We start from the raw sequence: 24,489 nt of genomic DNA, 5'->3' as shown, positions 1-24,489 counted from the left end.
TGTACCATCGTCCAGCACTAGGAGATGGAGCTGCAGGGTTGCAGGAACCATCTGATACTTGACCAGCTGCCCAGAAGGGAGAGTGCCAAAGCTGAGAGAGGACGATGCTACCTGAAGAACCCTCCGGTCCTCAGGTTTCAGCATAACCATTTGAAGGGAACAGCAGCTGTTCTGCCAACAGGCAGCAGCTCGGCCTGAGAGCTCCCACTCTCGGGGCAAGTCTGAGGGGAGCGGGGGAAAAGGCCTTTTTCTTTGGGATATTGCTCACTCCATTGAACAGTAAGTAGGCGGGGGAAACCCCAAACCCACCCCCAACACTGGTGCCTGGCAGAGCTTTTGCGCCTCCTTGCTCTTTCTCGCAAGAAGCGGCTTGACCTCCACCTTCACTTTTGCGTGGCTGATTATTCCTGCCTGGCTTTTTGGCTGACCCATGGAGAGTTATGCGCTGTTGCTGCTGCTGCTGTGACACCTTTGGCTAAAACACTGTTTGGCTGTGGCTTCCTTTTCCCCCTTTTCCCCTTAAAACCAGATAACCACCAGCTTCCTTCAGCCATATTAGAAAGTAAAAAAACATGGGTGGGTCGGGGTGGAAGACACTGCTGAGGGGAGTTGGTGTGGGTGGGTGGGTGGTGTACACAGGGGCCATAAACAAAGCTGACAGGAGGAATGGTGCGGCCAAGATTTAAGCGGCACCAGCCTGCGAAGAAGCTGCTAATGGCTTGTGAGAGCGGCAGGGCTGTAAGGCGAGATGGGCTGGCTGACACCATCTTCTCCCAGCTCCAGGGGATGACTAGAATCTTGGCTTTCGCACCAGAAATGCGCCCAGCTCTTGCCGTCTTCAACTACCACTCTAAATATAAACCCAGGCCGCACACAGGGCTATTAGCAGTCGCCTTGTGCATGTCTGGACCTGGAAGTCTTTCTCTCTCTCTCTTCCCTCTGCCCCGATCCTTGATAATGTGTGATTTCTTGAGGAATGGGTAGGGAACGGCGCTTTGCCTATGCTCAGAGGCACTCTTCTCTGTGTCGTTCACTTTGCACACGCTCCAGCGTTGGGTTCCGCCACCATAAACAGTTCATGGGACTGTGAAAGTCCTGTTTTGAAAAGAATACAACGTTCTGGGAAGACGGAAATGAGTTTTCTGGCTCATGAAGGAATATCGGTTCGTTCGCCTTTTCACACCAATATTTCCCGAATTGCTTGGCACACCTGAGCTCTCTCTGTTTGCCTGTTTGCTCAGAACGTCTGAAGAGCTTAAAGTAGAATTGGTGGGCCTATTTTCCGCCGCCAACCCTCCCCTTTGGCTCATCGATGGAGGAGGGATACGGTTTCGATGTGTCGCCCAAGGGCTTAGACTCGGTGGTGCACCAAGCAAGGACACTGCATTTGAAGCTGAGAAACTGATTCAAGATCTCTCGCTGGGATCAGTGCAGGGGCGGTAGAGAGAGAAAGGAAGGAGAAAACACGTTTGAATGGTCCTGTAATGCCAGATCTTGAGTTTATGATGAAAAGGGCATTTTTTTTAATTGTTCAAACCTGTGTTTAGCTTGGTCTCAAGGGAGAGGGTGGCCGCACATAGCTAATGCCACCCTTTATTTAGGGATTGTCACAAAGAGCAGTTACTACATCACTTGTTTCAGTTATCTAGAGCCATCTCCTTTTCATTCATTTCCCCCTGCTAGGGTGAACCATTTCTCTGTGTTTGGGGATAAGTGGCTGCAGCAGAGATACGTTGGAGATGACTCGGGCCTTCCTTTCAGATTTGCGAGTCTCACAAAAATAAAAGAAAGTTAGCTTCTGGGTGTGCCGCAATATGTTTCCTACATCAGGTGAAATCCTTACTTTTGGAAATAAGGGGTGCCAGGGCCGAAGTCGCATCTTTCCACCTTCTTGTCATTCTTACCTCAGGTCGCTAGAGGCTCGTTGAGGTTGTCTGTAGGAAGGGCACTCTGTGCATGGTCAGAGGCACTTGTATTTTTCTTAGCACATTTTAGGGCTGAGCAATGGCACGGGAAATTGGTTCTAAGTCCAGCAAGCCACAGGTCAGATAATGCGCTGCTCCTTATGATGTATATTTAGCAAAAGCAGCTGGAGGTACAATATATGGACCTGTTCACTGTATGAGTTTATGTAAGGGCATATGTATACCACTTCAGTTGGCATGGCTTTTTTCAAAGATCCATGGGAACTTTAGTGTGATGAAGTGCTAGGGATGTTGTTGTTATTATTGTTATTGCTGCTGCAGTTATTATTTTATTTATAGAATTTATAAACTGCTTTTTCGCAGAATCAAAGAGTTTGAAGGGACCCTGAGGGTCATCCAGCCCAACCCCCTACGATGCAGGAATCTCCACTAAATAAATCCATGACAGATGACCATCCAGCCTCTGCTTAAAAACCTAATCAGAGGTTTGAAAGCAGTTTCTAACAATAATAGAACAATATAGTGAAACAATTCAGTAGAGCGAAAATGGAAGGCGGTTGACATCAAATTTATAAAAAAATGAGCAAGACAACCGTGAATAATAGCTTAAAACCCCAGAGTAAACGAAACAATTCCTCCAAGAGCCTGGGAGAAAGGTGGGTTTTGACTAGATGATGCAAGGCCAACATTTCTGTCCACACCTGTAAAGGTAAAGGTAAGGGACCCCTGACCATTAGGTCCAGTCGTGGCCAACTCTGGGGTTGTGGCGCTCATCGCCTTTTATAGGCCGAGGGAGCCGGCGTACAGCTTCTGGGTCATGTGGCCAGCATGACTAAGCCACTTCTGGCAAACCAGGGCAGCGCACGGAAACGCCGTTTACCTTCCCGCCGGAGTGGTACCTATTTATCTACTTGCACTTTGACGTGCTTTTGAACCTCTAGGTTGGCAGGAGCAGGGACCGAGCAACGGGAGCTCACCCCGTCACAGGGATTCAAACTGCCGACCTTCTGATCAGCAAGTCCTTAGGCTCTGTGGTTTAACCCACAGCACCACCCGCGTCCCAAAGGGCAGTTAATGACCATTAAACCAGTTTAATTTATACATATGTCCAGAGAGTTTGCTTTTACAGTTCAGAAGGTATTGCACTTTTCGGGCTATAACATGGGGCCCTTGACAACAGTAATTTCACAGTTAATCTGTCCAGAACTTCTCCCCTCACCAGCTCTGTGGCCTATAGTTGTTGCAACTGCATGACAGAAAGCGAGAGAAGCCTTTTTCCGAATGAAATGTATAGTGTTGTGAGGGGGGGGGTTGGGGTTGGGGGTGGGAGGTTAGGCTGTATGATGCCTGAGTCCATTCTAATTCCTGGATTCAGCAAGTGTTAATGGGATCTAAAAGAGGATCCCATTGTTGAGTTAGCCATGACCCCTAAGTACGGGTCCTTATTATAAGGAAGTGGTTCTGTGCCACAGGGCAAATGGGTGGACCCCCTTCCTCACCTGGTGGGTAATGAGAAGCTTATTATTGTTGTTGTTGTTGTTGTTGTTGTTGTTGTTGTTGTTGTTGTTGTTGTTGTTGTTTTAGAAATTTTTATCCCGCCCATCTGGTTGGGTTTCCCCAGCCACTCTGGGCAGCTTCCAACAAAATATTAAAAATACAATAAAACATCAAACATCAAAAACTTTCTTAAACAGGGCTGCCTTCAGATGTCTTCTAAAAGTCAGATACAGTGGAACCTTGGGTTGCGAACGTGATCCGTTCGGGAGGCATATTCGCAACCCCCAGCGGTGCGTCTGTGCACATGCGGGTCACGATTTGGTGGCGCATGCATGAGCACCGAAACCCAGAAGTAACCCGTTCCGGTACTTCCGGGTTCGGCGTGGTGTGCAACCCCAAAACATGCAACCTGAAGCGTCTGTAACCCAAGTTATCATTGTAGTGGTTTATTTCCTTGAAATCTGATGGGAGGGCGTTCCACAGGGCGGGCACCACTACCGAGAAGGCCCTCTGCCTGGTTCCCTGTAACCTCACTTCTCGCAGGGAGAGAACTGCCAGAAGGTCCTTCAAGCTGGACCTCAGTGTCCGGGCTGAACGATGGGGGTTGGAGACGCTCCTTCAGGTCTAGTGGACCGAGGCCATTTTGAGCTTTAAAAGTCAGCACCAATACTTTGAATTGTGCTTGGAAATGTACTGTGTAGGTCTTTCAGGACCGGTGTTGTATGGTCTCGGCAGCCACTCCCAGTCCCCAGTCTAGCTGCCGCATTCTGGACTAGTTGTAGTTTCCAGGTCACCTTCAAAGTTAGCCCCATGTAGAGCACATTGCAGTAGTCCAAGTGGGAGATAACTGGAGTTTTATGTGAGCTAGGCCAGAGACAGGCTGAAGGGAGAGGGAGAGCCATGCTTGATTTCTGCTGGAATCCAAGACAATGGCTCAGGTTGTAGATATGTGTAAATAAACCCCATATCCTAAGACACCAAGGTCTACTACGCTGTCCCTCATTCAGAGGAAATAAAACATTTTGTAAGCACCTGGAAGCCCCCGAGTCTCGCACCAGCTGGAGATTGGGGTGGCGGGCAACAATATTTTAGTCAATGTTACAGGTGCAAGAAATGATTTACCCATCTTTGTGTGTGAAAGGCACCTAATTCACCAGTTAATTTTGGAATAGATAATTGAAGGCCGGGGAAGGCTTCCACTGACAACGCAATCTCGAAAACAAGGAAAGGTCTAATATGAATTCATGTAATGGAGCAATCCTATCCATGTCTACTCAGAAGTAATTCCCATTGAGTTCAGAAGGGCTTGCTCCTGGGTAAGTCTAGGACTGCAGCCTCCTACCGTCAAAATTGCATTTGTAAACAAGATTTTCAAAGTGCTCGTGTGCCCTCTGATGCAGATATCTGCTTTCAAAGAAAAGCACTGGGCTAAGTCTATTACAGGAGTATTATTAACACCTCTGCCCCTCTCCTCCTTCAAGCCACATTTAAAGCCCCAGTTCTACACAAACCTTATCATATCTGGGCACAAGGCTGACATGATGCATTGTGGTCCCTTTCTCTCCCCGCCACATGGCTTCTATTTGCAAAAATGTGAGAACAACATAGATGCATTTCTGCATCTCCATCACTGTGTCTTGTTTGCTTTCGGGGGCAGCTTTTTACCGGGTTGGTATTCTTGGGAGGAGACTGTACTGGAGTTTCATGATAATGAACTTGGATCAGGCCAAAGGTCCATTGAGTCCAATGTTTCTAACATTAGCAAGATATGTTTCTCTGCAAAACAGGGCAAACCCTTGCAGCATTTAGCTGTGTACCTGAAGGAGCGTCTCCATCCCCATCATCCAGCCCAGACACTGAGGTCCAGCGCCAAGGGCCTTCTGGAGGTTCCTTCGCTGCGATAAGTGAGGTGACAGGGAAGCAGGCAGAGGGCCTTCTTGGTAGTGGCACCTTCCGTATGGAACTGTTAGAGGGTTTTTTTTCCTCTGGTGGCAGATGACAGAAACTATGACACCACGAGACCAATGTAAAACCAAATCAAATAAAGGTTTGATTACAAAACAACAAAGCTTGTGGGTGTTTTTCCCTGCAGGCAAAGTTCAAACTGCAACTTTTCCTCCTTTTATAGTCATGACCAGCTGTCCCCCATTCTGCCCAAAGCTCACAGAAACAGTTCTTAAAGATACAAACATCTTTACTGTTTCTTTGCAGAATGACTCCCAACAGGAACGCCCTCCCAGCAGATGTCAAGGAAATAAACAACTATTTTACTTTTAAAAGACAACTGAAGGCTGCCCTGTTTAGGGAAGCTTTTAATGTCTGATGCTGTATTGTATATTAATATTCAGTTGGAAGCCGCCAAGAGTGGCTGGGGGAACCCAGCCAGATGGGCAGGGTATAAATAAATTATTATTATTATTATTATTATTATTATTATTATTATTATTATTAGTAGTAGTAGTAGTAGTAGTATTAGCATTAGGGGGGAAGTCCCAGCAAAAAGCTTCCCATCAGTGCCCATGAGAGCTTTTTCTTACTACTAACAGGAGCACACAGTGAGGCGATACTACAGGGAGGTATTACATGCTGTAATCTTGATAACAATTGTCCTCCCTTACCTAGCATTATTAAAATTAAAAAAACAGTGACATAATGTACAGTTAATGTCTTTAAAAAGCAGTCTGTGGCCATTTCTGCACCTTGCATTGATGAATTCCATGTTTTCTGAAGATGTACTTAGTTTTTGGGGGGGCTTGGGGCAACCGCCAATATGTTGAATCCTGTTTCATTTTGATTGTTGTTTTTATAGATCTTTTGTATACTTCTTAAACATTTTAATATTCTTAGATCCCTTGAGTTCACAAAGTTTTTGGGTTTGTTTTTTTTTTTAAAAAAGGACAAATATACCGTTTTTTAAATGAATGAAATAAATATTGAAACACAGCCAGCTTTTGAAATCAGCATTTATTCAAATATTGCAGTGTTGTTCTCCAGCCCAGTAAAGCGTAGAAAGATACATTTGTTTAAGTGCCCATGAAACCTTTTAGTGTGCAAAAATGCATTATATTAGACAAAACTGCTTTGCAAAATGTATGTTTTACACCAAATTAAATGCAAAAAAATGTGCATTTTAGGAGAAATTCTCACTAAAGTGAGAGTTTTCAAACTTTAAAAAAAATTGCAAGCTGATGTGGAAATGCGGAGAACTGGGGAGGAAATGAGAAACTGAGAAGACCCAAAATTGACAGAGTCGCCCATCCCTATTTCTAGCAATGCTCCTTTTGTTTCCCTGACTGTTGATTCAGAAATGGCAAAGCGTTGAGAGGGAGGCCTCGCTCAGTGGGTGGTGACCCGCCTGCATGAAGAACCCCTTTGCTTCAGTCTTGGCCGTTCACAAGTTTGAAAAGACGTAAGCGTTAGCTTATTTATTGGGTAGTAGCTCAGACCCTGCCACTCAAAGCCTCTTCCCCAGAGTGTGTTTACAAGGAAAGTACAAATCCAATTAACAATGCAACAAAAGCAATAAAATGCACAGGACAAAACTGACAGCAACAAAATCTAAAACAGCAGATGGCAGAGCAGCATTAAAAATGGGGGACATAAAATTTAAAAATGGCAGAGGAGTTGGAGGCAGCAGGAATGAGCGAGATGGGATCAGTGGTCTGATGCAGTACGAGCAGCGGCATATATATATTTTAGCTCTCCTTTTACGCTTTTTAGTTCCTGGTAGGAAGGCAGGGTGGCCAGCTGTCCTGAATTACAGAGGAGAATTTCTCTATTAGAAGGTGTGCTCTGTTTCAAGGGCTGTTTGGCCCACGTCTGGATTTCGGATAAAAGAGAGAGATCGGCGGCCTTGAACTTGTGCACTAGCACAAGGGCAGCAGATTGAGCCAGTACATAGGGCCGGCCTGCCCATTAGGCGGAGTGAAGTAGCTGCCTCGGGCGGTGAAGTCGGATGGAGTGTCCCACCCCTGCCACCACGGGGGTCATCCGGCGGCGGCAGTGACAGCTTGGTGCCGGATCTTGCGTAACTGTCGCAATATCTCGGCAACTGCGTAACCCTGGTAAACGAGATTTGATGGGGTGGCAGCAGCGCCTTTCCTTTTTGCCTCAGGCGGCGAAACAGGATGGGCCACCCCTGTGAATGGGTCTAGACGTGGCCTGCCCCACGGGGTGCGACTGCAATGCTGGCTTCCTGGTGGTGGGGTCATTGCTGCTTACCCAGAGCTGGGAGTGGCCGGCAGCGGGAAGGTCAGTGCGGTGCAGAGACACCAGTGAGCATGGCAGATTAGCTCTGCCAGTACAGTGGTACCTCAGGTTAAGTACTTAATTCGTTCCGGAGGTCCATTCTTAATCTGAAACTGTTCTTAACCTGAAGCACCACTTTAGCTAATGGGGCCTCCCACTGCTGCCGTGCCGCCGGTGCATGATTTCTGTTCTCATCCTGAAGCAAAGTTCTTAACCCAAGGTACTATTTCTGGGTTAGCGGAGTCTGTAACCTGAAGCGTCTGTAACCTGAAGCGTCTGTAACCCGAGGTACCACTGTATGTCCAGACTTTGCTGACTTCTCCACCACTTCACCCCAGCTCTCGCCCTCCACATAAGCAGTATCTTAGGTCAGGCTTCCTCAACCTCGGTCCCCCAGATGTTTTTGCCCTACAGCTCCCATGATCCCTACCTAGCTGGACCAGTGGTCAGGGATGCTGGGAATTGTAGTCTCAAAACATCTGGACGGCCGAGGTTGAGGAAGCCTGTCTTAGGTCATCTATACCTGTATACCTGAAGGAGCGTCTCCACCCCCATCACTCAGCCTGGACACTGAGGTCCAGCTCCAAAGGCCTTTTGGCGGTTCCCTCACTGCAAGAAGCAAAGTTACAGGGAACCAGGCAGAGGGCCTTCTTGGTAGTGGCACCCGCCCTGTGGAATCCCCTCCCATCAGATGTCAGATAAATGACGTTTAGAAGACATCTGAAGGCAGCCCTGTTTAGGGAAGTTTTTAAATATTATTATTTTATCTGGCCATTGTTTTCCTCACAATTGTGAGATTTGTTGTATTTCCAGTGAAACTAAAGTCATTACTAAAGTCACACATATATATTACCATATGGAAAAGGGGCGGGGGGCAGTGTGTAAGTGGCCACGCTCTTTCTAGCCCTGCTTGTTTAAAAACAGCCTCCTGCAGTCTGGATACCTCTAGTTGTTTTGGAATGCAATTCCTGTGAGTCCCAACACCCTAGGATTATTTGAACTGTGGTCAAAAACTCTCCAGGGCAGCAGGTTGGGGGAAGGCTGGTTCAAAACATTTCTATTGCAGTGTCAAGGCTTCAGGAAAGCTATTCCTCCCCCTGTGGGACTGTGACGAATGCCAGAGCGCATGGAAACTCTGTTTACCTTCCCGCTGCAGCGGTACCTATTTATCTACTTGCACTGGCATGCTTTCGAACTGCTACCTAGGCAGGAGCTGGGACAGAGCAACGGGAGCTCACCCCGTCACGGGGATTTGAACCGCCGACCTTCTGATCAGCAAGCCCAAGAGGCTCAGTGGTTTAGACCATAGCGCCACCCACGTCCCTGCTAATTTTAATATATATTAGCATATGCTAATGTCTGCATATCAAACTGCTGTCAAACTATAGAGAACTGCCTTATCCCTATGCAAAGGTGGATTTAGGGCCGTGCAACCATTTCCGGGGGGGGCACCTTCCCCCCTCCTTCCCTAAGCCTAGTAATCGTTAGGCAGCTAAATGGTTGGTGATTCGTTCTCCACTGACTGTATTTGATCATGTAGGACTTATCCACACAGAATCAGAACAAATGGCAATCAGGTTTTCTGCAGATTGCCGTTTGTTCTGATTTAGTGCTAAAGAGTGGGGGTTGGGGGGGGAGTGGAGGGGAAAGGCAAAACCGATCAGATGTGTTCCGAGAAATCGTGGGACCAGCAAAAAAATGCTTGCAGTAGTTCCTTGGTTCTCGAACTTAATCCGTTCTGGGAGTCCTTTCGACTCCTGAAACCGTTCAAAAACCAAGGCGCAGCTTCCGATTGGCTGCAGGAGCTTCCTGCGCGCAAGCGGAAGCCGCATCAGACATTCAGCTTCTGAAAAATGTTCGCAAACTAGAACACTTACTTCCTGGTTTGCTGCATTCTGGAGCAGATTTGTTTGGGAGCCAAGCTGTTCGAGTACCAAGGTACCACTGTATTCCTGTGCTTTCTATTTTATTTTATTTTCAATAAAATAAAATAAAATAAAAAATTGCTTTTTTACATCTATAACGAATAAAACATACAAAACAAAACACACACTACAATACTACAAGAAAAATAAAAATAAAAACACATATTCTTTCTTATAGTCATTTTAAATTCCATTATTACGCGACTTCCTCAAATCCCCCCTAACTGAATTTCATTGTCCAAACATTATATAGAGATTTTCTAATTACATGATTTTTAAAACCTTTATGGGCCTTTATCTTATCATACCATAAGTATGCATGCCAATCAAATGCATTGTCAAATCCCTCCAGATCCAGTACATTGTATTCCCGTGCTTTCTAGGCATGGACAAGCAAAAGTGTGGATGAACCCCAAGTGTTTCTATGTATGGAAGTCCCTACAATGTATGCAGGGAAGGGGATGTTGTACTTGTGTGTGCATTTTTTTCATGGCTGTGTATGTGTGTGTGAGAGAGGATGACCCCCCACGTACACACTTTGGTTTCGGCCCCACCCACCATGGACCATGGCCACGTGGTTCCCAGAGGGTTCACCACAAGGGGATGCAGCCCCACCCTGCCCTAGAAGAATGATCACAACCTAAAGGTCTTCTTCTTTGGCAATCACTCGTAGCCAAGTAAGATTGCCTTCCAAAAACACGGTTTTAAAATTGAGTCCGTAAGTTACTGTGGAGGCCAATTCTGGATCCACACCTCCTTCCACAGTGGGGCCATAGGTTTCTGGGCGGGAGTTGATCATGGTGGGGGTTTGCCAAGTGTGCCTTCCTCTTAGCATGTTTCTCCCTTTCATCCTGAGTTCAAGCATCTTCCAAACCCATGACACCTTTGGTAAAGGCTGTTCTCCAACTGGAGCGCTCGCAGTCCAGTGTTTCCCAGTTGTCAGTGTTTATACTACATTCCCCCCCCCCCCCCGTTTTGCCTTGAGAGAGTCTTTGAACCTCTTTTGTTGACCACCAGCATTATGCTTACCATTTTTAAGTTTGGAGTAGAGGAGCTTTGGAAGACGATAATCAGGCACCCGCACATCCCTCCATAACACACCCATCAAAATGGCAAGCATTTCACTAGTGGTTGTGTAAATTGACTGCAACCACAACAAAGTGTATGAAACAGGGTGGGTGAGAGGGCATGTATTTCTACTCCAACATCAAACGCGTCCGTCTACGAATCACCAGAAAGTTCCAGAAAGTTTGTAATATTTTGCATTATTCTTCCAGATGAAGAGTTGAGGTGTGGTCATTGTTGCGCTGATATTTGCTTGGCAGTTATGGGAAATGGAGTGATGAAAGATAGAGCTATAAGAGATCTGTTTTCATCAAGTGCGCTACTCCAGTCTTAAGCACACTTACTTGGAAATAAATCTCATGGATTTCACTAGCTGGGCGTTCCTTCTCAGGCATTCTTAGGAGGACTGTTGCTTTAACTTCCTTCTGCCATGCATACATTTGTGTACAATATACTCTGCAATTTTGGACGCCTCAAGACTGGCAGGATTAGGCTCTGCGCTGTTGCTTTTTAAACCTCTGTTCCGGATGGGCCTTTTAATACGGGCTCTTGTTTCACCTCCCAGGATAAAATTCTCTCCAGCTAGCCGCTAAGTCAGCTTCCTTCAGGGCGTCAGATAATCCCGGAAAGTGGAGGGAGGTCCTTTGTGCAAGTTTCAAATCAGGAAGTTTGAAGGGACAAAGTATGCCATCAAAACCGCAGAAGGAAATGGACTCGGCCAAGTGGCATTGGGTTACAGGGACAATTTTAGGTGTGAGAGAGGTCTGTATTTTCAAGCTACCTTTTAACCCAGGGGTCAGCAAACTTTTTCAGCAGGGGGCCAGTCCACTGTCCCTCAGACCTTGTGGGGGGCTGGACTAGATTTGGGGGGAGGGATGAACGAATTCTTATGTGGCCTCACAAATAACCCAGAGATGCATTTTAGATAAAAGGACACAATCCACTCATGTAAAAACATGCTGATTCCCGGACCGTCCGCAGGCCAGATTTAGAAGGTGATTGGGACAGATCTGGCCCCCTGGCCTTAGTTTGCCTACCCATGTTTTAACCCAATGTTTAAAATGTGTGGTGCCTGAAGTTCAAGCCCAGCTCGAAGTGATACCTACTGCCCTAGCAATCTTACCGCTTTTTCCTAGCTGGTCGGCCCAGTTGTAGTAACACAGTCATGAGAAAAATGGCATGTTGTCGGTAGTGAAGACTAGTTAGGCATGTTCCAGCACTCTTTGATCTAAGTCCCTTTAGCACTGCTGAGTCTTTCCCTTCCCACAATTAGCTGGAAGTGGAATTAAGATGGTGATTTCTCAAAGCACTTTATATACCACTTAGTTGTTCAACAGTGCTGTCGTCAAAGCTAAGATTAGAAAGTTTATCCAGAAGTAAGTATTATTTAAAGGTCCCCGTCAATATTAATTAGTAGCTTCCATCTCACAGGTTCTGCCCTTTTGCTTTCTTTCTGTGTAGTGCATCATTGCTGATGAATTATGTCTTAATTAGTCAGTTCCTGTTGCTCATAGGGAGGACTAAGGGGAAATTCATTACTACTGCCATACTCCATTGAACACCAAATGGAAGAAGCAACAAGAGGGAAGCTTTTAATTAGAAGGACAGTAGCCTAGAAAAGCTTCAACAGCATGTTGACTATATACACCGGACATGCTATAATTGTATTTCAGCTGGGAAAAACCTACTGCATATCAAGTTTGAAAAAAGGCCATGGGGAACACAGGAAACACTGAAATGCAACAGGATGGCAGTAGCATTGTCCAGATTCTCCAGTTTTCTTCCAGGCTACACTAGGACTCTTCAGCGCTGCCAATACATTCCTCTTTCACAGTCAGCTGAGGTGAGATTATAACAGTGGCCCTGCATAATTCGTGATTTAGTGCTGTCTCCCCCATTCTAGTCTTGCATTGCCTGTCATCACATTAAAGGCAAAAGTCAGGTCACATTATTGACATGAAGCCTCCCAGTGTGATCTGAAAGTGTCTTTACTCAGAAAATCAGTCCAGTGAGACTTCCAGCAGAATGCTTACTAGGTCTACTCAAAAGGGAGCCCTAATGAATTTAGTGGGGCTTGCCCTTGGGTAAGGAGAGTTAGGATTGCAGCCTTAATCCCTAGAGAGTGTGCTTTGTTAATGTCCTGAACTGCCCTGTACTTTCTTGCTTCCTAAACTCAAATGCCACCTGCCCCTTCAGAAATCCTTCACATCTTGATTTCTGTGCCCCCACCCTCCGGTCTTCCTCACTGACAGCCCTCCCATGGTGCAGCCTGCACTGTCTACATCGTTCCCCCTCCCACCTTTCTCTTTCTCCATTTCACATCCAGCCAGGAAAAGCCAGACAGGCTGAGTATTATTTTATTAATAGTAATTAGGAGGGCTTTCCCCTGCCCCCCCCCCCCCCGCAGAACAACTGTCCTCACAAAGCTGGTTCCATAAAGATAAAATGCTCATCAGTTACAAAAATTGTCATAAAACCATGTACAGCCATAAGAACCAACCAGCATTTGTTGTTGTTTAGTCGTTTAGTCGTGTCCGACTTTTCGTGACCCCATGGACCAGAGCACGCCAGGCACTCCTGCCTTCCACTGCCCCCCGCAGTTTGGTCAAACTCATGCTGGTAGCTTCGAGAACACTGTCCAACCATCTCGTCCTCTGTCGTCCCCTTCTCCTTGTGCCCTCAATCTGTCCCAACATCAGGGTCTTTTCCAGGGAGTATTCTCTTCTCATTAGGTGGCCCAAGTATTGGAGTCTCAGCTTCAGGATCTGTCCTTCCAGTGAGCACTCAGGGCTGATTTCCTTCAGAATGGATAGGTTTGATCTTCTTGCGGTCCATGGGACTCTCAAGAGCACCGTAATTCAAAAGCATCAATTCTTCAGCGATCAGCCTTCTTTATGGTCCAGCTCTCACTTCCATACATGACTACTGGGAAAACCATAGCTTTAACTATACGGACCTTTGTTGGCAAGGTGATGTCTCTGCTTTTTAAGATGCTGTCTAGGTTTGTCATTGCTTTTCTCCCAAGAAGCAGGCGTCTTTTAATTTCGTGGCTGCTGTCACCATCTGCAGTGATCATGGAGCCCAAGAAAGTAAAATCTCTCACTGCCTCCATTTCTTCCCCTTCTATTTGCCAGGAGGTGATGGGACCAGTGGCCATGAACTTAGTTTTTTTGATGTTGAGCTTCTGACCATAGTTTGCATGGTATAATCTAAAACCAGTGTTATCTCCTACTTCCCACTGTGTTTTCCCTTCACTTTCCTTGTTGCAAAAAAAAATGCTAGCCTTTGGGGAAGTGGGCTTGTTGCTCAAGAGCTCTGAAGCAGCTTTAATTGTTTAACCAGAATTTGCTGGTATAGGATTGAATCCTACCTGCAAATTGCAACAGTTTGAAAGCTCCCTTAAGGGCTTATCCACACTCATTTTTTGCCCCATTCTTTCTAGGCACAGGTATGCGTTTTCCTGGAGCCCCACCGCTTTCCCCAGGAAAACTTTACCATTGAATCAGAGCAAATGGCAATTTGAGTTTTCCATGGATTGGTGTTTGTTCCAATTCAGCAGTAAAGAGCGGGGGTTTTTTGCAGGGAAAGCACCAGGGCAAAAAAAAAAAAGAAAAAGCGCTCGGATCTGTAATAGTTTTGTATTGTTGTTATAGCAGTTTGCACTGTGTTTAATCTTTCTTTTAAGATTTTATTAAGACTTTTCATAATGCATTACAGTAGAGTAACAAATGAATCTAAAAAACAAGAGGAAAAGAGAAGAATATAAAGTCCTCCTTCATGGGTAGATCTTAGCTTGTCCCACCCAGAGACATCAACTAACCATCAACTTCATCAACTATCAACTGCATTTATCTGTATTCCTTTCGTTTTTTAAGCATTTTCATGCATGCCGCCCAGAGCTTTGGTTATGGCATGGCATAGAAATACGTTTAATAGCAATATATAAAATCACCCCCTTTATGGCAATGATATTTGGGGGTGGGGGAGAGACATGGGAGTTTTCCCCCCTAGTGATAATCGCTGCTTGAAGGGATGTTGTTGGGATTGTGGCCGGAGAGGGAAGAGTTAAACCTCTCCACGCCATGTATTGCAGTCCCAGTGACCCCAGATTTTAAATGGGCAATCGTGTCATTAAAGAAACATCTGGTTTGGCCCCGAGTGACGCCAGCCACATGCCACAGGAAAGTAGTAATAGCAGCAGCAGTAGTAAATAGTTACAATCATAATAATGAATTTGCAGAGTCTTTCCAGCTGGCCCAGATCAAATATTCATTCCATTATCTGAAATGCCTGAACGTTGATATGATCAAAATCCTATCCCCCCCAATAAAATACTCCAATGGTTTTCTTTTCTTTTCTTTTTTTCTAATAATTTCTAATAATTTTGTATTAGTTTCCCCCGACAAAATTTAAAATTGTTCAATTCACTTTCAATATAATACAGTAATTTAATACATTTTGACTTCCCATCCTTACGCCTGTGATGTTCCTGTTCTAATCCTTTCTTTACTGCTATAACTACCATTCATTTTCTAATATATCTTATATTACAATCATTTATTTATTCTCCTTCCCTTGCCTATAATTCAAATCCTGCTTGCATTTTCATTTGACTATATATATTTTTCTTAAATAGTCCAAACATAATCTCCAGCCACATTTCTGTCTCATTGATCTCTTATTTTTGCTGTAAGCTCCGCCATCTCTGCATAGTCCAGTAACTTTAAAATCCCTTGGTTTTATTTTCTCAGTGTGTGTGGTTGCCGGTTCTTGATCCTGGAATGGGTGTGAGTGTATTATGGGGTATTCGAGGGCCAGAGCTGGATGCTTGCTGTGGTCAGGGCAGTATCCCAGCTCGGTACGTTTCTGTACTCTCCAAAATACTTCACAGATGATACCAAGGATACTCGGGCAACACCCTAATTCTCATGCCAAAAATTACTGCCTTCCCCTCCCCGGCATTAAACTACAGATCTCCTCTGACGTAGTGCTGCATTTATTTTCTCTGCAATGACCTCCACATATCCCAAAGCCAAGGTGGTGGTTTTGGTTTTAAAAACCAGCAATAATTAGAAAAACAACAACATAACGATCTGCTAATAACCCACGGCTCAGAAAACATAGCTCATCATCTACAGCGTGTGAAATGGCAGGCTCTGCTTGCGTAGACTTCAATGAGGAAGATCATAAGGAATATTTGAAAAAAATATGTTAATATTTAAACCTTAGAATAGCTTTGGAAGTGGATATAGGCTGTAGGGTTAAAAGTAGAAGATAGGGTATTTTAAAATAGTATTATTTGTAAGCGATAAAATGTGAAGTTATTTTAAGTGTGATTTTAAAAAAAGAGATGGTTAGAAATTATGATATATGTAAACTGCTAAAGATGAAGTAAAATGAAAATCGGATAGGTGGGGAAGCCCACTTAACAATGTTTAGAAAAATAAGGATATGACAAGAATTTGTTCATTTTGTTTGTCTTTTCTGTTTGTGTTTTTTATTTGTGTTATAAAATGAATATTTTTTTTGGAAATACATAAATGAGGAAGGGCTGACTGCTAGAATGGGGGCAGAGGCCTACATAGGGGTCCAGTGAGGCCGACAAGTGGCAAAGCGGCTGGCCTGGAATCTGCACCTGGCATCGCAGGACAACTGCCAGGCTCCAGTGCCCCAGCAGGCTGAGTGCCCAAGACACTCCTCATGGGGCAGCTGGACCTGAGTGCTTCCATTTTAATCGCCTCAGTGCCCTGGAGCATTGTGGGAGCTTAAAATGTCGTTTTCCAGCTGCCTCGGAGCAGCCCTGATGACGGTGAGCCCCAGCCCTGTTTCCATCTTACATGCGTCTTCCTCCTCCTGCCTCTTCCTCTTCTTCCTTGGGAGGAATGGCCTGAGTCATCTTGTTGCTGAAACCTGACGCTTTCTCTGATGGTCCACAGCAGCTGGAGAAACTGCCAAGCACAGGAGGCTGCCCAAAGCATAGCTGTCAACTTACAGATTTGAAAATAAGGGACCAGCAGCCTCAAAAATAAGGGATCAGCAGCCAAAATAAGGGATTTTCAGAGCACAGGTATGTTCGACTTCTGAGCCCGTCCGAGCCAAAGGCAGAAAGCCCAGCCAGCAGCCAAACGAAGCCTCAAGAGGTGGTTCCCACAGCGCAGCAACCCGGCAAATGGGATGCAGCAAGGAAAACCACCGTCACCTCTCCGCTGGGAAGCGCTGAGCAAAGGCGAGTCCCCAGGCAACGCGGCCGATTTGATCAGCACAAAGCATGCAAGCTCCACCCCCCCAGTCGTTCTTAGACTCCTTATTGGGTGAGCAACACAGCCAAGCAACACAGTTGGAGCCTCCCTCCTCCCTGGCCGGCAGGGAGGGAGGGAGAGGAGCTGGTTCCTTTGAAACCCAGGAAATTCAAGGGACATCATCAATAAGGGACAGCAGCGGGACACGGTGCTGGGATAAGGGACTTTCCCACCAAATAAGGGACGCTTGACAGCTATGGCCCAAAGGCTACCTGGCTGTATATTGGAGGCAGGGTCCCACTGGGAGCTGCCGCCGCCATAGCAGCATACCTGCCCCAACAACATTTCTCCAATGAAAATAGGGGAGTCCTGCTCCATCACCATCACCATCATCATTTTATTATTTACACGCCGCCCATCTGACTGGGTTTCCCCAGCCACTCTGGCCAACTTCCAACACATATAAAAACACAATAAAATATTAACAAAACTGAAGGCCTGCCTTCAGGTATTTTCTAAAGTTTGTAGAGTTACTTATCTCCTTGGCTTGGGGGACACATAACTCCATACCCTTCAACATTTATCCGATGGAAATAGGGACGTCCTAAGGAAAAGTGGGACATTCCAGGATTAAATCAGAAACCAAGATGGCTTCTGTAAATCCAGGGCTTTCCCTGGAAAATAGGGACACTTGGAGGGTCTGTGGTTGTCTGAATGCATCCAGTCATTGTATGAATGAGCTTGTAAGGTAAAAGTAAAGGACTCCTGGACGGTTAAGTCCAGTGGAAGGCGATTCTGGGGTTGCGGCACTCATCTTGCTTTCAGGCTAAGGGAGCCGGTATTTGTCCACAGACAGCTTTCTGGGTCATGTGGCCAGCATGACTAAACCGCTTCTGGCACAATGGAACACCGTGACGGAAACCAGAGTGCATGGAAACGCTGTTTACCTTCCCGCCACAGTGGTACCTATTTATCTACTTGCGCTGGCGTGCTTTCGAACTGCTAGGTTGGCAGGAGCTGGGACGGAGCAACAAGAGCTCACCCTGTCGCAGGAATTTGAACTGGTGACCTTCCGATCAGCAAGCCCAAGAGGCCCAGTGGTTTAGACCACAGCGCTATGAATGAGTTTGTAGTGGAGTACAGTGGACGCTCAGGTTGCAAACATGATCTGTGCGGGATGCACGTTCGCAACCCTCAGCGGCGCATCTGCGCATACGCGGGTTGCAATTTGGCACTTCTGCGCATGCGCAAAGCGTGATTTACTGCTTCTGTGCATGCACAACTACCAAAACTCAGAAGTAACCTGTTCCGGTACTTCCGGGTTTCGGCTGGTCCGTAACCCGAGAAAACACAACCTGAAGCGTCAGTAACCTGAGGTATGACTGTACAGTCTGGTGCAAAATGAAAATTTCCCCCTCCTTCTTTTCTCTGCAGCCTCCCCACCATTGCCTCGTGGCACCAGGCAGAATAGGCCCAGGAGCAGAATGCAAAGATGGCCGCCCCGCCACCATACATCCCTGGTCCAGAGTGCCTGCGCCCATTCACCCGTGAGTCCCTCCAGGAGATAGAGAAACGGATCGCGGAGCGAGAAGCCGAGAAGTTGAAGCCGAAGCATGAGGAGATTCACGAGGAAGAAAAGGAGGCCAAACCCCGTAGTGACCTGGAGCAAGGGAGAAGTCTCCCAATGATTTATGGGGACCCTCCCCCAGAGCTCATCGGGGTGCCTCTGGAAGACTTGGACCCATTCTACAAAGATCAGAAAGTAAGCCGGAAGAGTTGGGTAGGAATTGGAAAGCGAAAAACTCAAGCACTGCTTTGAGGTGGTTGTTGTTTCCCCCCCAATCCTAAATTATATTTTAGGAAATACAAATAGATAGATGATAGATAGATAGATAGATAGATAGATAGATAGATGATAGATAGATGATATAGATGGATAGATGATAGATAGATAGATAGAGATAGATAGATGATAGATAGATAGATATAGATAGATAGATAGATAGATAGATAGATAGATAGATAGATGAATATGAGCTAGTCCTTTGAGGCTGTCCTAGGTTGCTTGAGGTGTGAAGGGTGACTTGGAAATGGCTCAGGCTGAATGCTCGTATACAGGAGCACATCATAAAAGCTATGATTTTTTTATTTATTCATCGGTTAATTGTTACCCTTGAAATGTCCATATTGGCTCACCCATCCTCTTACGCAACAGTTTACTAGTGTTGAGGAAAACAAAGATGGCGCCTTAGGAAATATTCTGTGAAACCAGAAAGTGACTCATGGCTAGAAATCAGAATATAATCCTTGGATGAAGGGTGGTATAGATATTTAAATAATAATAATAATAGTTTATGAGGTTGGGAAGCCTGGAGATAAGCAGGCAATTGAGTTGAGAAAGAGGCAAGGCGGTCTGAGAACAGGTCAGTATTCACTGTTTACTCAAGTAGTGATGCTCAACTTAAGGAACCTGGGACTGAGTCGGATGCATCTATGTTGTGCTTATCCCACACAGATTCCCCCCCCCCCACAAATTCCTGCCTCACCCTTAACCTTGACAAAAGTCAAGTTCTCTCCCCAGTTCTGCTAAAATTATGAACAATTCTCGCATCTTGTATCCATTATTGTACCTGCAAGATTATAAGGATGCTATGTGCAAATACGCTCCAAGCAAACACCACATAAACAATTCATACCACTATTAAAATAAATACGCTTTTGCAGTGGACGCTCGGGTTACGAACGGGATCTGTGCGGGATGCACATTCGCAACCTGCAGCGTTCGTAACCCGCAGTGGCACGTCTGCGCACGCGCAAGTTGCGATGCAGCGCTTCTGCGCATGCGGGACCGCCGAAACCCGGAAGTAACCCATTCCGGTACTTGCGGGTTTCAGCGGTCCGTAACCCGAAAAAACTCAACCTGAAGTGTCTGTAACCTGAGGTATGACTATTTAACATTTCGCTGCAGAAATACAGTACGGCATATAATATGCATATTTTGTTACGTGTCCGGCTGGCAATAATCTCATAGACGCTTCCAAACGCCACATTACGCTCGAGAAGACGCGAGTCCTCATTTGGGTTCCAACATAATGTAAGTTTGCAGGCTAAGTCGTTGTTTTGAAAGAGAACTTGCCATGACTTGAGGTTAATAGCAATGTCTGTTTCTCCCTTCCTCAGACGTACATTCTCCTCAACAAAGGAAAATGCATTTTCCGGTTCAGTGCCACTCCTGCTCTCTATATGTTGGATCCTTTCAATATTGTCCGGAGAGGTGCCATCCAAGTGCTTATACATTCATATCCTTTGCACTCGCTGAGAACACGCATGGCATGGTTTCACTTGGGAGGAAGCTGTGGGGTTTTGCTGATGCCATAGTCATTCTTGTAGGACCAGACGGGGGCGGCTGCAGTGACAGAGACCTGCAGAGTATTTCACGAAAGTGTCAATTATTGTCCTTGCTTTCTTGTAGTACGTGAGGAAAATAAACACCCTTTTCCTCATACGATTTCCCAGTGCTATTTTTCTAGAGAAAAAGGTGCCACAACTCACTGTGAACACCTCCCTTGTTCTCTTCAAAGGGCAATAGTGCCCACCTGAGAGGTGCTGGAGCTCAGTTCCAGCTGTGGGGAAAAAGCCCTCTTGCTTCCATTTGCAGAATTTTTGGTGGAAACAAGCACTTCACTGTCACCAGCCGAACAATGTCTACAGTGGTACCTTGGTTCTCAAACTTAATCTTTTCCGGAAGTCCGTTCCAAAACCAAAGCGTTCCAAAACCGAGGCACGCTTTCCCATAGAAAGTAATGCAAAACCGATTAATCTGTCCCAGACTTTTAAGAACAACCCTTAAAACAGCAATTTAATATGAATTTTACTGTCTTACGAGACCATTGATCCATAAAATGAAAGCAATAAACAATGTACTGTACTATAAAATACTGTATTTTTTGCTCTATAAAACTCACTTTTTCCCTCCTAAAAAGTAAGGGGAAATGTGTGTGCGGCTTACGGAGCGAATGCAGGCTGCGCAGCTATCCCAGAAGCCAGAACAGCAAGAGGGATTGCTGCTTTCACTGTGTAGCGATCCCTAACCCTAACCCTAATCCTAAACAGGGCTGCTTTCAGATGTCTTCTAAAAGTCAGATAGTTGTTTATTTCCTTGACATCTGATGGGAAGGTGTTCCACAAGGCGGGCGCCACCACCGAGAAGGCCCTTTGCCTGGTTCCCTGTAACTTCACTTCTCGCAGTGAGGGAACCGCCAGAAGGCCCTCGGAGCTGGACCTCCGTGTCCGGGCTAGACGCTGGGGGTGGAGACAACCCAACAGGGCTGTTGTTCTCTTGTCTTTACCAAACGGGTTTGTCTTGGGAATTTCAGCAGAGGCCTGATGCATTTCCTTGACCTCGTTTCAAATTATTCAGCATGTTTATCATGATCACCATCTTAGCCAACTGTGTCTTCATGACCATGAGTGACCCGCCAGTGTGGGCCAAGGATGTGGAGTAAGTGTTATTTTTCTTTCTTTCTCTCCCCCCTCCCTTTTTCTCTTACCAGTTTTCTGCCTGGTCACTATAGGCTGGGCTGTGGGAGGGGGAAATGGAACCAGAGGAGCAGCTTACAGGCATTCTTAATCCAAAAGCGAAGCTGGGGTGGCCAGATGAGGAACCTTGTGTGATCAGAAAACTTGCAGTAACTATAATGCTTCAAAAATAACAGGCGGGTGACACAAACTCCCTGAGAAGCAGTATTATTGGAACCCGGCTGACATGAGGAGAAGATTAAAAGCTGGTTGTGGGGTTGTTTCACTGCTCAAAGCCATGCAAATTATTTTGGCTTCGTGGTATCTGTGAATATAACCAGTGAGTGTGCTTTCATTTTTTGGGGGGGGGATGGCAATACACCCATCTCTTCCCCCTTTTATTTTCAACTCTCCCTGCATAGGTTCATTAACCTGAATCCTTCTCTTTAGCAATTGATCCTATAGCCTGAGTGTCAAAGGTCCTTAGGTTCATTTTCTTGAGTACATCCAGTTTTAAAAGGATCCCAGATTCTAAGAAAGATCCCTGGCTCTAGAGTGAATATGAATTTGGGAAGTACGATTCCAGCAAATTCTACCTTCTAACATAAGATTTGCTTGCAAAAGGTACTGTAGATTCCGGCATATTAGGCGACTGGGCATATAAGACGACCCCCAACTTTTTGGGTGATTTTCCAGGGATAAAAAGTCGTCTTGTACACCGGAACATACGGTATCCCTATTTTCTTCTGCTGCAAATTGTTTACAACATGTCCTATTTTTATGCTCTTGGATCGAGAGGCTTTTTAGGAAAACAGGATGCAGGATATTTAATAGATATATTAAATATCAGCAATAAACCTTGCATATATATTTTTTGCTATTAATTCTGCTTCCCTTGCCCTCCGTAACCCTTCCCTGTTCACAGATACACTTTTACTGGCATCTACACCTTTGAGTCTATGATCAAGATATTGGCCCGGGGATTCTGCATTGACAACTTTACATTCCTGAGAGATCCATGGAACTGGCTGGATTTCAGTGTCATCGTTATGGCGTATGTTGCATTTAGCAGGAGCAATGTGGTAAACCAGCTGGGGGAAACCAGAGGGCGTCAGCATGTGGGTGTGGGGTGGAAATCCTCATGCATGTACTGTATGGCGATGGCAAGCACTGAGACCATATTTCCAGTTAGCTACTGTCTCCTGGGGGACGCGGATGGGCTGTGGGTTAAACCACAGAGCCTAGGACTTGCTGATCAGAAGGTCGACAGTTCGAATCCCTGCGACAGGGTGAGCTCTTGTTGCTTGGTCCCTGCTCCTGCCAACCTAGCAGTTCGAAAGCATGTCAAAGTGCAAGTAGATGAATAGGTACCGCTCCGGCGGGAAGGTAAACGGCGTTTCCGTGTGCTGCTCTGGTTCACCAGAAGCGGCTTAGTCATGCTGGCCACATGACCCAGAAGCTGTACGCCGGCTCCCTTGGCCAATAAAGCAAAATGAGAGCTGCAATCCCAGAGTTGGTCACGACTGGACCTAATGGTCAGGGGTCCCTTTACCTTTACTTACCGTCTCCTGGGCATACCCAGAATACTATAGTTGGAAGTGTCAACAACTTTTGTGTCCGCACTTTTGCTTTTTGAAGCATGGCAACCCTACTTTAATGACTTTTGAAACTGCCCAACCCCTTAGCCAAAGACCACCTGAAAAGCATCATACAAGTGCCACACAGAAAGAGGCGGTCTACAACAGAAATTTGAGAGTGTGGTTTGTCTCCTGTCTGACAAAATGCTTTATAATGGTCACTGATTGCATTACCTGGCCAGTGTGGCCATCCTTTTGATGGGACGCGGGTGGTGCTGTGGTCTAAGCCACTGAGCCTCTTGGGCTTGCCGATCCCCACGATGAGGTGGGAGTTTAGTGCTAAGGAATGAGTTTTCCAGAGTTTTCGCACTAGGGCAATGGCAAGTGGACTCGTGCTTTCTACGTGCATGACATGTGGAAGTGGGGACAAGTCCTAAGTCTCTCATGTTTGTGGGACTTTGTGGGACTTAGAGTGGGGTTAAAAAGTTTAGCCCTGCTCTAAAACTTAGAAAAAAACAAAACACAGTATTGTTTAACTCAATGCTTTAGGGAATAAACAAGCTGAGGAGATCAGCTGATAGTCCCAGTGCATACACAGTCCTTCTTGTGCAACACACTGTGTCACAAGGATGGTTGTGCAACACAATTGTCGCGGGAGGAAGAGCTGCTAGCGGCTTTCTGCACAGGACGAGAAGCTTTACCAGGTTGTGGGGAGATGGTGTGTAGAGTTGTACGTCTTTTCGCAGGGACATGGGTGGCGCTGTGGTTTAAACCACTGAGCCTCTTGGGCTTGCTGATCAGAAGGTCGGCAGTTCGAATCCCCGCGACGGGGTGAGTTCCCGTTGCTCTGTCCCAGCTCCTGCCAACCTAGCAGTTTGAAAGCACGTCAAAGTGCAAGGAGATAAATAGGTACTACTGTGGCAGAAAAGTAATCAGCGTTTCTGTGCGCTCTGGTTTCGGTCACGGTGTCCCGTTGTGCCAGAAGCAGTTTAGCCATGCTGGAATGACCTGGAAAGCTGTCTGTGGACAAACGCCGGCTCCCTCAGCCTGAAAGCGAGATGAGCGCCACAACCTCATAGTCACCTTTGACTGGACTTAACCGTCCAGGGGTCCTTTCCCTTTCCCTTTTGATATGGTAAATACCTTAGTTCTTGAATCCAGGTCACAGGTGTTCCCTATTCATACACAAAGTATGCCCTTAAAACAGGATTTGTAGCATTTGTAAGTGAAAATAACTACTGGGAAAGGTTTGTCCAAGATATTTCCATCTGCAGAGGAAATATTTAGAGTCATTAGAAGTCAAGATGGCTTCAGGATTGCTCTCCTGTACTATTTCAGACATGTAGTTTATATACTTACGTATGTGTGTTTATCTTGTGCAATAATCAACATTTATTTTATATTTGAGACCTAAGAATTCTTATATCACCCTGCTCTAGTTTATTGGCGCCTGGTTGCAGTGCTGGAGACACAGAAAGTGTAATGGCATAATAGC

General features: G+C 45.9%; 1 protein-coding gene across 5 annotated transcripts in view; it reads left to right on the top strand.

The window, feature by feature from the left end:
• The window catches only part of SCN4A (sodium voltage-gated channel alpha subunit 4), a 105,933-nt gene that overhangs the window by 4,456 nt on the left and 76,988 nt on the right, over positions 1 to 24,489 (top strand). For 2 of the 5 annotated variants that reach the window (XM_083582328.1, XM_083582330.1), the window contains exons 2-5: positions 18,334 to 18,661; positions 20,080 to 20,200; positions 21,313 to 21,400; positions 22,343 to 22,471. In XM_083582328.1, coding sequence (XP_083438454.1) covers positions 18,392 to 18,661; positions 20,080 to 20,200; positions 21,313 to 21,400; positions 22,343 to 22,471 — 608 coding nt within the window. In that variant the 5' untranslated portion in view covers positions 18,334 to 18,391. Of the gene's footprint in view, positions 1 to 114; positions 280 to 6,776; positions 6,832 to 18,333; positions 18,662 to 20,079; positions 20,208 to 21,312; positions 21,401 to 22,342; positions 22,472 to 24,489 lie in introns of those variants that run through there. The other 3 variants (XM_083582331.1, XM_083582327.1, XM_083582329.1) reach the window with 3 other exon arrangements.

This window comes from Podarcis filfolensis, assembly GCF_964270895.1.
Source record: "Podarcis filfolensis genome assembly, chromosome: 13".
Classification (NCBI taxonomy): Eukaryota; Metazoa; Chordata; class Lepidosauria; order Squamata; family Lacertidae; genus Podarcis; species Podarcis filfolensis.
Note: the sequence above shows the minus strand (reverse complement) of the source record. Positions and strands in the feature narration are given on the sequence as shown.